At 37.7% G+C, this 14063-nt stretch overlaps 2 protein-coding genes across 6 annotated transcripts in view; one reads left to right on the top strand and one right to left on the bottom strand.

Moving 5' to 3' along the window:
• LOC120568175 (serine/arginine-rich splicing factor 11-like) overlaps positions 1–6364 on the bottom strand; it is a 7265-nt gene extending 901 nt beyond the window's left edge. Inside the window, exons 1-11 of one of the 5 annotated variants that reach the window (XM_039815509.1) lie at positions 6039–6364; positions 4858–4991; positions 2103–2215; positions 1523–1621; positions 1361–1398; positions 1120–1253; positions 886–964; positions 675–797; positions 451–540; positions 246–323; positions 1–64 (exon numbers count right to left, since the gene is read on the bottom strand). The exon at positions 1–64 is cut by the window's left edge and continues 108 nt beyond it. In XM_039815509.1, the coding sequence (XP_039671443.1) occupies positions 1–64; positions 246–323; positions 451–540; positions 675–797; positions 886–964; positions 1120–1253; positions 1361–1398; positions 1523–1621; positions 2103–2215; positions 4858–4991; positions 6039–6160 (1074 nt within the window). In that variant the 5' untranslated portion in view covers positions 6161–6364. Of the gene's footprint in view, positions 65–245; positions 324–450; positions 541–674; positions 798–885; positions 965–1119; positions 1254–1360; positions 1399–1522; positions 1622–2102; positions 2216–2483; positions 4112–4857; positions 4992–6038 lie in introns of those variants that run through there. The other 4 variants (XM_039815507.1, XM_039815508.1, XM_039815510.1 and 1 more) reach the window with 4 other exon arrangements.
• Positions 6365–7790: 1426 nt separating this feature from the next.
• On the top strand, positions 7791–13152 carry rpe65a (retinoid isomerohydrolase RPE65 a). The gene is made up of 14 exons (XM_039815506.1): positions 7791–7946; positions 8347–8429; positions 8610–8760; positions 8968–9075; positions 9386–9527; positions 9648–9795; positions 11246–11327; positions 11424–11556; positions 11664–11803; positions 11901–12030; positions 12127–12241; positions 12353–12447; positions 12532–12643; positions 12725–13152. Exons 1-14 carry the CDS (start codon positions 7936–7938, stop codon positions 12868–12870), a joined length of 1596 nt encoding a protein of 531 aa, XP_039671440.1. The 5' UTR covers positions 7791–7935; the 3' UTR covers positions 12871–13152.
• The last annotated feature ends 911 nt before the right edge of the window (positions 13153–14063 follow it).

The following is a 14063-nucleotide window of genomic DNA, read 5'->3' as shown; positions in this document are numbered from 1 at the left end:
GTGATCTTTATCGCTCTTCCGGTCTCTGTCCCTTTCCTTATCCCTTTTCTTTTCTTTCTTGTGTCTGGAGGGAGGAGAGGAAAAGTCAGTTGTGCCATGGATGTGCCCACACAAAGGATATTGAGTTTATTTGTTCTGGACCAAAGAAATAAATACAGATTGTTGACTTTTAGTTCTGATTCGGTTAAAAAAAAAAAAAAAAAAAAAAACTTTTATCCACAAATATTTCACATCAAATCACCAACCTTCGAGGAGATGGAGTCCTCTTTTTAGGAGACTTCTTAGGAGGAGATCGGCTGGGGCTTCGACTTCTCCGGCGTCTCCTGCATAGCAGAACATTACTAAAAGGCTGAGTACTTGAGAAGTGAGAAGATTTGGTGACTGCTGTATAAAATTATATACTTTCAATCGACTTCTATCTGAGCATAAGAGATCCTTTGCTGTACTCACCGGTCTTCACTGCGGGACCTCCTGGCTGTGCTGTAGCTTTTAGGAGGTGTTTTGGATCTTCTTCTCCCTGAATCGTCTTTCTTTCTATCTCTGTAGAAACATTTGATGTAAGAAATTGGATTTAAGATCTCAGACAGGCTCAAATAATAGTTAAAAATGTAAATCTTTAACTATTATTTGCGTAAAGTAGGCTTAAAGGCAAGCATTTATTACAGTTAACCCACCTGGATCTGCTTGGAGATAGCCTGATTTGGTCTTTGCCGTCGGTGTGTCTCCTGCTGCGAGGGCTTTTGGAGCGCCTCCTGCTTCTGGAGTTTGACGGTCGCCTTGATCTGCTTCTGGTTCGCCTGCAACCAGACATTTAGACCATTTAAACTTAAAATAACAAAAAGCTTCTCCATCTCGACTCCTCAGATAATTATCCGTAATTATCACCTGTGTCTTGAACGTGATCTGGATTTCCTCTTCCTGGACCTGGACCTTGTCCGAGAGCGCTTCTTTTTGCTCTCCTTATCTGCGAGACAGAAAAAACAGAAATTGCTTAGTATTGTCGAGGTACAATGTACAAAGGACCTTGTGTAACCCTGCAATACACACAGACAGACATGATTGTAGACCACAAAGTCAACGTCCTGTTAAGAAAAGTCCTCCAAATGCTTGTACACTCACTTCCAGGTTCAATTGCAGCAGAAATGAGCGACTGGGCCTCTCTGACTCTCTTCATGGCCTCTTCGATTTCTCGATTAGATGCGTCAGCCTTCAGGCTCGCACTCATATTTAAGCCTGCAGCCAAAGGATTCATCCTGAATAAAAGGATGTTAATTAGTTGAACACATCCATTTCCTTACTCAAAAATGTTTTGCCTGAATGCAGTTTTAAAAACCAAAGGAGCTTATTTATATTGACTTACTTTGGATCTGTCATGAACTTTAACAGCTGATCAGCAGCCTGTAAAAAAAAAAAGTGGGAAGAAGGGTAAAAGTTTGTCTAATCAAATACAGTATACTGCATATTTAACTTCACAACTTTTGGAAGACATTTACAGTCAGTGTCATTCAACAAAACCTCTCACCTGGGGATTCATGTTGTGTCCTGGGAATCCAAACGCAGCCATTGCATCCATGTTCGGAATACCGAACGGGTTCCCTCCCATCTGGAATAGAATCGCATACAAGAAACCACAAACAAGCATGTAAAGGCACTTTTGTCATGACAGCCATATTGTTGAGAGATCTTGACATTTTACAAGTGTTCATGTACTGAAGAATGTATTTTTAAACTTTTAAGCTAACATGGACGAGAAGTCCTCAAAGTAACTGAGCAAACTCCATCTGCTAATGAAGACCATGTGATATGATCAAAAGCTCCAGAAATGCTACCAAATGGACTTTGATGTGAGATTGTTTAGTCAAATAAAAATAATAAAAGTTTATCTGTAGATCATAATCTGACGCGGCAGGGCAATACTGCTTCTGCATGCCAACAGCAAATAATTTTTTTTCCTCCAATTAACTAAAGCGTGATTTTATGGTACACACATCTGTATTGTCCAATTTTAAAATTAAATACAATGTGACAACGGCAAAAAAAATTTTTTTTTATAATTTTTGTAAGGTCATGCACAGGCAAATTCGGAGAATTTGAAGTCTTACAGGATTGGACATGGGATTTGGCGTTGGAAGAAGTCCTCCTCCTGGCATCATTCCTGCAACAGCGTTTGCGGGCGCCAACAGTGACAAAGCTTTAGCCTCATCTGGAATAGAGCCTACAGGAAAATAAAAAAAAAACGGCATTAGGAGAGAACATCATCTTCACACACATCAACTATAGAGAAGACACTTTGGAAAAGACAAAGAAAAAAAAAATAAATAAATAAAAGTCTTCACACTGCAATTCCTCAAATTAGGTTCAACAAAATGGTTACCTTACAGATCAGAGAAGAGTTCCCTTAATTCAACATAATCATTGCAGTGACATAACTATTGCTGGAATATATCACACTACTCCAATGAACACTGCCAAGAATATATCACCTGAACGTGTTTTTTAAGTCATGAACCAAACGTTAGCAAGCACAGCTGCTTCTCCAGTTGGGTGAGCCCTCAATTTTCATTAAGACGTTTACTCAAACAAGCGACTCACGCTGGCGGCTTCGCTACTAAAAGCACACAGAGAAAAATCGAGATACACACAACAGAGAGAATTTTAGGGATTTGGCAAGAACACTATACAAGCTATTAGTGTTTACTTACCAAAAACACAAATGTCAGAGCATATAGTACTAAATGACAATAGCAGAATTCAGGGTGGGTAGCGTGTCTGCTTTACATCATTATTCTAGTATCCTTACCTGCCACTGCATCAATCAAACAAACAAACCTAGGCAGAGGACTGGTTTGATTAACCTGCGCTACCACAGTCCAATTAAAAAATAATTGTTCATATTTATTTGCAATATGACACTGATTGTTGGCCAAATTTAACAAATAAACACCTTATAATCATTTCACAGTAAATCCACCCCCAAAAAAACTCTTTCACAAAAGGACATGACTTAAATACGGACACACAATGACAACATTCACATAAAAAAAAAAAAGCACACTGAAGAGAGAAATTGCTGCAGGAGACAAAACTGTTGGATGGTATTTTCAGCAGGGCCTGGTATACAGGACTGGCTGAGCCAGGAAAAAGAACTGTAAAACACAACAACAAAAGAAGACCACTGTTAAAGAGAATATATTTTACCAACACAGTGTCATGTCGGGTGGGCATCTTAAGACAACTTATGATGAGATGTAGTACTGCTATTATATAAAATAACCAATCATTGACTAGTGTTCCTTTGTTAAGTCACACAATTAACTGCTCTCATATGGGTAAGTATGTGTAGTGTCAGTTGCCTGAGCATTGTGGTTTTTGCACGCAAGTAATTATTAACACTCAGTATCTTTGTATAGGCTTTTACCACTAAACCCAACTAATGTACTGTAAGAGTTAATTCTCACATTTTTATAGATAAGGCTGGCGATATTATATTTTGGTTATTGTCAACAATGCTTTCTGCGGCGTCCAGGTAGCTCACCTGGTAGAGCGTGCACCCCAGATACTAAGGCTGCCCTCTATCTTCCCCCTTTTCTGTCAATCTTCAACTTTACTATTAAATTAAGGCAAAAAAGCCCCCCAAAAATAATCAAAAACAATACTTTCTGCTCTCTGCCACAATCCCATTTGTTACCACTGAAATAACAAGTGACAAATATCTAATTTCATTTTTATAAAAGACTAAAACAACTGAGAGCTGTAGTTTTCAGCGAAAGTTTTCATATATTAGTAAATAGTACAGTTGTTGGGGACTATTTTTAGTGGCGGTGTGTGTAGCGTGTGTTAGCGAGTATTCGTGGCTGCAGTGCGGTGCCGGTGGCTGAAAATAAACTACAGTGCCCCTGTGCAACAATGTGGCTCGCTGATGTGCTGTCAATTGTTTTTGGTCAATGATGGTCTTTTCATGGGATTTGTTGACATCAAAAAATTAAGAATATTGCCAGCCTTATCTGTTAAGGAACAATGCTTTAGCCATAAAATGGCTAAGAAGCCGTTCCAAAGTGTTGCAAAACAATGCAAAATGAGCACTGGTTTAGGCTACGTCCCCGATATCTGACCTTTTAAAAAAAAAAAAAAAAAAAAAAAAAAAAAAAAAAAAAAAAAAAAAAAAATGTTCTAAACTTATTACTACTTAGAAAATATTAAAGAGAAAAAAAAAAAAAAGAAAAAAAAAAAAAAAAAAAAAAAAAAAATTGGGTTGGAAAAAAAAAAAAAAAAACTTCAATGCTTGCTGGCCCACTATTTAAAAGTGTACCAATTCCTGCTTTGAAGCAAGGACCTCAGCCATTTTCTTCGTACTAAGTTAACAATCCAATAAGAAAAAAAACAGAGAGATTATATGTTAACAACTTCACATACCGGGGCACGACAGCTTGGGATTGTTCAAGTCCTAGTCTGTGAAGGAGATTTTGGTATACTACGCTTTCTAAATACAGGACAAATTATTGTTTTAGGAAGAGACATACCGCTTGATATGCATTTGCCCAAATAAATACAATCCAGTTTATCAAAAGAATTGCATTGTTGTGGTAAAACAGATTTGGAATGTGCTACCACAGTATATCAAAAAATCTGACAATACAGGTCTGCTTTAAGCACTTCTTATATACAATGGGAGTGAATGGCATTACCAGTATCATTCAAAGTATCTTAAAAGCTTATATAAACAGGCCAAGGTGAGCTGACTTGTGCAATTCACAAATGGGACAAATATATTCTTTTTACTCTTTAACATTTTCACTATTCATGCCATTCAATCAACAAGAACCACTCATACGTGGAAATAATGATGTGACGACAAACCTTCAGCAAATGGGACCACAATCAATGCTCTGTCCACAAAAACGGTGTTTGTCAGATGTTGAGACACTCCAACAGACTCTGGCTCCTGGAACTTCACAAAGCACACCCGTGATGTCACCGGCATCTGAGAATCACTATTGAGGAAGTCACAAATAATACATTAAATATCATAAAATTGCAACAACCATCTAAACAATGCATTTAGTTGCATCCTGTCTTTTGACAACATAATGGGGTCCAATCATACCCACGTGCATTGGATTTGGCATATTCACAATTTTATGTGATAAAGCATTCAGTACATCCCTCAAAAAACGATCCACACACAATACTGCCATAATTATAACAATTTAGTACTTTGGACATTAGGCAGGTTTTGAGCCATTGCAGCAATGTCTCTGTCTAAACAAAATGGACAACTTCTCTGCTCCTAATTTTCCCAGTTTTCAAACGACAAGACAAGATGCATTGTCAGTGTCGAGTCTCGTTATGAATACATTTGTCTAGGTCTCTCCAAAACACAGATGAAGAGGAGCAGTAACAAAACAAAAGGTATAACCATTTCCGGCTCAGCTGCAAGGGAAAATTAGGTTATGTTTCTGATAGTAAGTCAACATTGTGACGTTGTACGGCTTAATCAAGTCAGACAAAATATTGAGACAGTAGAAAACAATAGTTTCAAAATGACTTGTCTCACCGTGAGTATGTTGATTTTTGTCTTTATTATATAAATTAGTTCACATTCATCTTTTATCTATGCTGGGAGAAAAAAACGTACGTTTTCACCATTTAAAAAACCTAACAAGACGTTGCAACCCAAATAACGTTAGCATTAGACGTGTTATGTTCGTTGCCCCATTTAACATTTACTCTAATATTTTAATTGACCCTTCATTACTAAGTTAGCTACACTTTACGCGTGTAAGACATAATCAACAAGTCAAATTAAGATGAAAGTGAATGTAACATTAGCTAGCTAGCTGGTGTCAGCCAAGTTACGTAATGTTAGCTAGCTATAACGTTATTAGGTTAGCTAGTTAGCTAGATAGCTACAATTCTGGTTAGCATGTTAGGCCCACATTTTCGTTCTAAAAGGTGAACCCATTTAGAGAACCTTCCAGCTAATCTGTTACTTTACTGTCATTTAAGTAGCTAGCTACATCACCAGATAGTCAACTCACTCTGGTGGAAATAACTTCAGTTCTTCGATGGTTCCCAAAAAACCGAACAGTGTTCTCATCTGCTCCGATGTTGTGCTTGGCGACACATTCGTCACCTGGACCACTTTCGTGGTGTAATTCATTTTCCAGACTAAAACCGTTCACACAACACCACTACCGTTAACCACTAAACTTTAATTAAAGTTACGGTTATCCACTGGTTATTAAAACAACTGGCTCGTAGGTTTTTAGCGGGTTAGATGTTAGATTGACTCTCGTTACGTCAACAGATCGTAGCATGTCGCCGCCATATTGTAATTTCCAAACGAAGTGCGCATGCGACTAGTTCTTGATCTCGGTTGCTGTGAAAACAACCTTTATACTTTCATTTAAACATCACAGGTTATTGGGTTTCTAATGAATGCCGCCTCCTCTTATATCGATCGATCATCTAATATTAGTCATGCACATCAGCGCACGCAACACTAATACTATGTTGTTGGAAAAGTTGGAAAAGTTGCAACCTGCAATCAACCAACAGAGGTCTCCCTTTCCTTTTAATAACAAGGATGTGGTAACTGAGGTATCGAGGTATACAGTATTGTTGGGGATGTTGCTATGGTTATATTTCCTTTCATTAATTTTTTTTTCTGATAACCTCTGCAACTACAAATTGTGACTGTACCAAACATAATATCACCCATTCTAGTTAAGATAGATAGAGAGAGAGATAGATAGATAGATAGATAGATAGATAGATAGATAGATAGATAGATAGATAGATAGATAGATAGATAGATAGAGAGATAGATAGAGAGATAGATGCTCTTCATAACTTCCATGACAGATGGATCTGTAAATCTATACTCTTCATAACTTTCATTCCATGCACGACTGAGCAACCTCTATGAGAAGGACCATGTGAAACTAGGTTACATGGCCGAAAGATGGGTGTCTGATTTGGGGTGACAGATCTCTGACTGAACCTATGTCACTCTCACTGGGTAGTATTCAATAACTGACCATTTCTTTTTAATAGATTATCATAAAACATGGTATATAGGGCTTTTGCTAATTAAGGACAGTCCGCATGTGTCGGCGGGGGAGCCACGTCACAACCCCAGTTGCTTCTGGTGAAACTTTCCCTACTAAGGGTTTTTTCCCAGGAGGAACAATGCAGCATTTGTCACCAGGCTATATCGAGCATAATCCCTGTATACCTGGATTATAGTTGCACTGAGATAAGCAAGTTAAGGCATTTTCAGTTCAGACCAAAGAACTGACCACATTTCATCAGTATTATTTATTACGTTACATTGTAATAAAAGCAGTGAATGTTCCCTGTTGTTTCACAATAGACCCTCATTCTATTACTGTACTATCTCAGAAAACCATTACTTAATCTAAAATAAAGTCTCAATTCCAATGTTCCTATAAATTCACTTTTAATGTCTATCGTCGATATTCTGAATTACTGACCTTAAAATCCACATTCACTTCTGTTTACTTGCACCACGTTTTTTGTAGCCCTACACATTGCATCAATACTCTGAAATATTCTGCACTGTATGACTCAGTGTAACAATATCGTAAAACACAACAATAGATACAATTGGGAAATCACATGCACAATTGCAAAACATTTGCCAATTCTGTGCAATAAATATTATATCATAAATCCGGTTTAAGAGGGGTGGCCATTGAGTCACCCAGCAGGGGATATTGGCACAAAGGGACTCTTGTTCACGGTGGGACATGATTGGCCTGGAGAAAGGTTTATAGAAGATTTTCAGTGACTGTGAGGGGGTCGAGACAGATAAATACCCCTAAATCCACTGGGAGACCAGAGACGTCCAGTTCACAAGGAACCAGAGGTTTTCTTAAGACTTTGCTTTGTGTGGTGCCACAAGCAGAAAACATGGTCAGCCGGTAAGTTTCTGATTAATTATTCCATCTGTAATTGTTCTCAATTTCATATTGATTCCCAAAAGGTAATAAGTGGGGAGAACATGTTTGAAAACTAGCTTAATCAGTGATGGGTTTTGCTTTTATTTGAAAAGTGCTTTTTAATAATTTGCAAATGTCTATAATGTTATTTAGCTCTTCTATATACATTCTTGGTCCTGTGACTTTTACCCAGTCACTCAAATGGTCAGTGTGTCTGCAGCTGATTAAGCTCATGAAGGATTAAAAAAACTCATGACCTGTCAGAAATACAGCTTTTAATGACTTCAACTAACAGACTCATAAATTTAACTTGCTGGAAATTTGATTACATTTAATTTACTTGGCTGCAATATTGCTTGATGTCTTCACTTTTTGACAACAGATTTGAACACCCAGCTGGTAGCTACAAGAAGATTTTTGAGACATGCGAGGAGCTGGCTGAGCCTCTTCCAGCAACAGTCACAGGTTTGTTTGCATCTTTCAGACAGAAATAGACTGCAGGCAAATCATTCTTTGACAGTCATATAGTGAGTATTTTTCGTCTTTCTTCTGAGAGAATAGAAAGTAGGCCTTGATAGCCTTTTTACAAATGTATACATTTCAAAACAGTCTCTGATTTGTGTTTATTATGTTGCTTTTATGCAGGTAGGATTCCTTCATTTCTGAAGGGGAGTCTTCTCCGTTTGGGACCTGGGCTTTTTGAGATCGGAGATGAACCTTTCTATCACCTATTTGATGGGCAGGCCCTCATGCACAAATTCGACTTTAAGGACAGCCAGGTCACCTATTACCGAAAGTAAGACCTTGAGGACAATACTTGTATTTGGACATTTTGCAGGCCATTTTGCATAATTTACATTACTGCCATGCAGCAGAATTAACACCATGGAATTATATCATAGCAGCATTTTATAAAATAAAGGATGTCCATTAAATCAATTAAAAACATTTTTTCAAAATGGATGTATAAAGTTTTGGGATGAAATTCTTTTTCTCCTTTTAGGTATATCAAAACAGATGCCTACGTGAGAGCCATCACAGAGAAACGTGTGGTGATCACTGAGTTTGGCACCTGTGCATACCCAGATCCCTGCAAAAACATTTTCTCCAGGTGGGTTGCACATTAACACACATGATTTATTTCCCGGCTCATCCTCACTGTAGATGTTTTTTAAATGTAAAAATGAAATGAAAATGCAAAGTACTTCAAAGTTGTCAAACTGATCCAGAAAATAAATATACATATTTTCCTTTGGCTTTCTTTCGTCATTACACTGCTGAATATGCTATATGAATATCTGTTTATTTGTTTGTCTGTTTTTTTTTTTTTTTAATCTCCAGACTTATACTTGTGTCAGCTTTCATTTCATCTCATGACATACCATTACCTTTGTACAATTTAATAATTCTTTTGTTTGCAGGTTTTTCTCTTACTTCAAGGGTGTTGAGGTCACAGACAACTGTCTGGTGAACGTTTACCCTATTGGTGAGGATTTCTACGCTGTAACAGAAACCAACTACATCACTAAAGTAAACACTGATACCTTGGAGACGCAGAAGAAGGTACATCAATGAAAATATATCATAGAAATGGAGGTGTAAAAAACTAATCTTACGACTTTTAACTTCAGAAACTGTACATTTCTTTATTTTTAAAGCACAGTAAAATTGTTTTCTATGCAGGTTGACTTGTGCAACTATGTCAACATTAATGGAGTGACAGCCCACCCTCACATTGAGAAAGATGGTACAGTGTATAACATTGGAAACTGCATGGGGAAAGGAGCAACGCTGGCCTACAACATTGTCAAGATTCCACCCACACAGAAAGGTATGCATCAGCACTGGCATCACCACACATGACAGCAGCAGTTAACCGCAGTGCAGTGACCTCTCCTTAACTCAGTTGCTCTTTATAGCAAAAATATGCTGCTGAATGCTAATTTGGGGTTAAAGGAATCACTGTGACCCCTCTCAAAACCCACCCAAAATAAATGAGTTTTCTCTCTCACACTCTTATCCCGAATTAGTTGACTTTACTAGAAATTTGTGTGGAAACCCGTTGCCTTAAACCGTTTAAGTTTTTATACAAGGTGAAACTTAACAGGTCAAGTTGTATTAACAGAGCGTTAAATTGATGCAGTAGACAAATCAAGTTTACATTAGTAAACCTAATTATTTTTTTTTTGGAGTCATGTTGTCTAAAATAAGCATGTTAAGTTAAAGCTTTATTGCATAACCTTTTTATATTAATAAACATCCGTTACATTCAAGCCATTGCCAAATGAGTTGATACAAAGCTAATTAAGACTATCAGCTTCATGAAACTCTCTCTACTTCTCTCTAGTATTTCTCAGTATGGCTATGTTCAGAAACTGGTGTCGTCCGGCAACTTTTGCAAGCAGAAAACCGAGGGAAGATAATTACCTCTTCTGAAGAGTCCATGTTCTTTTAATCCTCCGTGTCCATCTTGGCTACTAGCAACTGCGTCATTACTTAGAATTCCTCATGGGAGCGACAGAAACTACACACTGTAGCTTTAAAAATGCAAAGAAACATAAAACATTAGGCTACATATTACTACTAAAGAAATAATTTCTTGATATAAATATTGTTTTTCCTTTATGACAATCTAACTTTAAGAGCAATGTATTCAATACAATTGTTCCAAATTAATAATAAGATTACAACACACAAATCATTGTGATTTTCCAATGTACTACATGGATAATACAACTCAGGAGACAGCATTATTGTGTTCCAATTTATGTGTATCCCTGGAAACTTTCGCCGCCCAGAAGCCATTGGTCCCCACCCGGGTCTCGGTCATGGTGCAACAATAAATGTAGATTAACATGAACACTAAATCAACCATACAAAACTAAAACCCAGGTAACGTAAATGCACACCCAAAACATTAACAGAACATTATTAAAACACACTTTAAGTAGGACAGAAACCGTTCAGAACATATATTTTTCCCCATGAGCCTTTGCACCGCTTCAGCGCAGAACAGTTCAAATGACCCCGCCCCTCCCATACAGAAACTTAACATCCTACGTTATCTCTGCTTAATATGATCTGTGCACTGCATACTTAAGATGATTATTACAAACAACTAATGTGATTTAGTAATGAATATGTTTTTTAACAAAACATGAAAGAATAAGTAGTGACCACTAAAACGTTTAATTACAACTAAATCTGGGTTTACAATGCAGGGTCAGTCCCCTGGAGCTTCCTTAATAATAATAATTAAAAATAGTCTTTCTTTTTCTTAGATAAGTCTGATCCCATTGAGAAGTCCAAGGTGGTGGTGCAGTTCCCCAGTGCTGAGAGGTTCAAGCCCTCCTACGTGCACAGGTGTGTGTAGACTCAGGAGTTTTGTCAATAATCCATTTGTTATGAGCATTGACACGGAAAGTACAAACTTTGACATTCTCTCCTTAATAATTTCAGCTTTGGCATGTCTGAAAACTACTTTGTCTTTGTGGAGACCCCGATAAAAATCAACCTGCTGAAATTCCTGAGTGCTTGGAGCATTCGAGGCACCAACTACATGGACTGTTTCGAGGCCAATGAAACCCAAGGAGTAAGAACTTGAAGTAGTTTGATCTCTTTGGTGATTCTAACTGTTGATTTTATCATTGTCTCTGCCCCTGAAATCTCATGATATCTGTTTTGATATGTGGTTTATAGACCTTGTTTCACATTGCCAAGAAAGACCCAGGAGAGTACATTGATCACAAGTTCAAAGGGGCAGCCATCGGCATGTTCCATCACATCAACACTTACGAGGACCAAGGCTTCATTGTTGTTGATCTCTGTGGCTGGAAAGGGTAAATGTTGGACTTTTATTTAAACCTACCTGTACATCTTCTGCATATTTATTTGATACAGAGATATTTGTTGTTCATAATCCGTTTATTCATGCAGTTTTGAGTTTGTTTACAACTACCTCTGGTTGGCCAACCTGAGAGCCAACTGGGAAGAGGTGAAGAAGGCGGCCATGATGGCACCACAGCCGGAGGTCCGCAGATATGTTATTCCCCTGGACGTCCACAAGGCGAGTTGCCTGTTTTGCTCATCAGGACACAAATTGCCCCCTAAAGTTGTAGAGTCTCATGTTATTTGTGTTCATCTCATTGTGGACTCCATGTAGGAGGAGCAGGGGAAGAATCTTGTCAGCCTGCCGTACACCACGGCCACAGCAGTGATGCTCGCTGATGGCAACATCTGGCTGGAGCCAGAGGTGCTGTTCTCCGGGCCTCGCCAAGGTGCAAACACACCCAACAAATTTAACTTACTCAATCATGGTGGACATATTTATCTTTAATATATGCTAAACATATCTTCATTATGTAACCATTTTAATGTTGTTTTTGTAGCATTCGAGTTTCCTCAAATTAACTACCAGAGGTACGGAGGGAAGAATTACACATACGCCTATGGCCTGGGTCTCAACCATTTCATACCAGACAGGGTAAGTTGACAAAATACCTTCAATTGAAAGTGATTCAGAGTGTGTAAAACAAGGTTTTTCATTAACTGATTTTGATGCGTGTAGATCTGCAAGTTGAATGTGAAGACCAAGGAGACCTGGGTATGGCAAGAACCAGACTCCTACCCCTCAGAGCCTCTGTTTGTTCAGACTCCTGATGGGGTAGATGAGGATGATGGTATGTCATCAGCAATATAAACACAATACATACAATCCAACACTTAATGTGATAGAAATTAATCTGGTGCTGTGCCCTCAGGAGTGCTGCTGACCATTGTGGTGGCTCCCGGCTCCCAGAGACCAGGATACCTCCTCATCCTCAATGCCAAGGATCTGTCTGAGATCGCCAGGGCAGAAGTGGAGTGCACCATGCCTGTCACCTTTCATGGGATGTACAAACCCTAACAGAGGTTTTCTCAGGGTTTACAGCCTTTACAGGTTATTGACTGCCACCCAGAATTAATAACTGCCAATAAATAATGACTAATGTTCTCATTTGCAGTTGACAAGAGTTGTTAAATAATAATATTGTGAATTGATGTGCCTTTTGAGTCTAGTTGCTGGATGTACTATAATATCTAAACCTGAACTGTAAGCATTGGTTAAATTAAAACAAAATGGATTTGTTCACATGATGTGTCACATGAATATTTCGTGGTTGGAAAAATAAATTTTGTGAAATCAAAACGCATGGTTGTTTTATATTCTGTTATGTGGTACTAGCTATTTACTAGGCAGCACAGTGCCAAACGGAGGATAAAGGACAGTCCTTCAACTGGGATTCAATCCTCCATGAAACTGGATATTTACTGGTTTAAATACTTTTTAACATGAACACTGGATTTCTGCATTCCTGCTGAACTCCTGGGCTGCTGACCCTGTGCTCCGATTTCACTCAAAAGATGTTAAATAGCCTGGTGTACATTTATGATGCTTGGTATTTTCTTTAAAATTAAAAAAATATTTTATAACTACTGTCACTTTATTGTTTTTACCTATTCATTCTTTTGCCTTATTTAAAAAAATAAATAATTTAACCTGTGTTTCCTACAAGCATTGATACAGAGGTTGCAATTTTAATGTTATGACAATTAAGATATTCCATTCTAAATAAGGATATATATATATATATATATATATATATATATATATATATATATATATATATATATATATATGTATAGCAAAAACAATTAAGTACAAATAATCCTGAAGCCTAAAATTGAGATATTTGTAGGGATTTAATATGTTGCCACACCAAATCTTATTATGGTTGTGTTTAAACAGGTGACCTTTCCATTTCTGTACTTATTGGGTCTGAATCTCAAGTAGATCTTGCAACACAGCAAAGCTGATTAACTGCATCACTGCTTAATCTAAAGAAAGAACATGTTGCAATCCACTGTTTTAAGTGCATAACAGTGTGGCCCTTGTATACAATGACACCACATAAACCCCATTTCTTTGTATGTAAGGTTTATGTACATAAACAAGGCATCTATTTGGTTTGAATGGATCTTGAGCGTATAGGTGCAGACCTTTATATACAGTCTATGGTGCAGACGAGGATTTACCTTGTTTTTACAATTCCACTCTGT

Source organism: Perca fluviatilis, chromosome 11, assembly GCF_010015445.1.
Source record: "Perca fluviatilis chromosome 11, GENO_Pfluv_1.0, whole genome shotgun sequence".
Classification (NCBI taxonomy): domain Eukaryota; kingdom Metazoa; phylum Chordata; class Actinopteri; order Perciformes; family Percidae; genus Perca; species Perca fluviatilis.
This window is presented reverse-complemented; position numbering and strand designations above follow the sequence as displayed.

Bases quoted from the DNA above. Each gene is read 5' to 3' on its own strand.
- rpe65a (XM_039815506.1), top strand. The intron at 9,076-9,385 runs GTGGGTTGCACA...TTTTGTTTGCAG, and splicing joins TGCAAAAACATTTTCTCCAG to GTTTTTCTCTTACTTCAAGG. The intron at 12,242-12,352 runs GTGCAAACACAC...TTGTTTTTGTAG, and splicing joins GTTCTCCGGGCCTCGCCAAG to CATTCGAGTTTCCTCAAATT.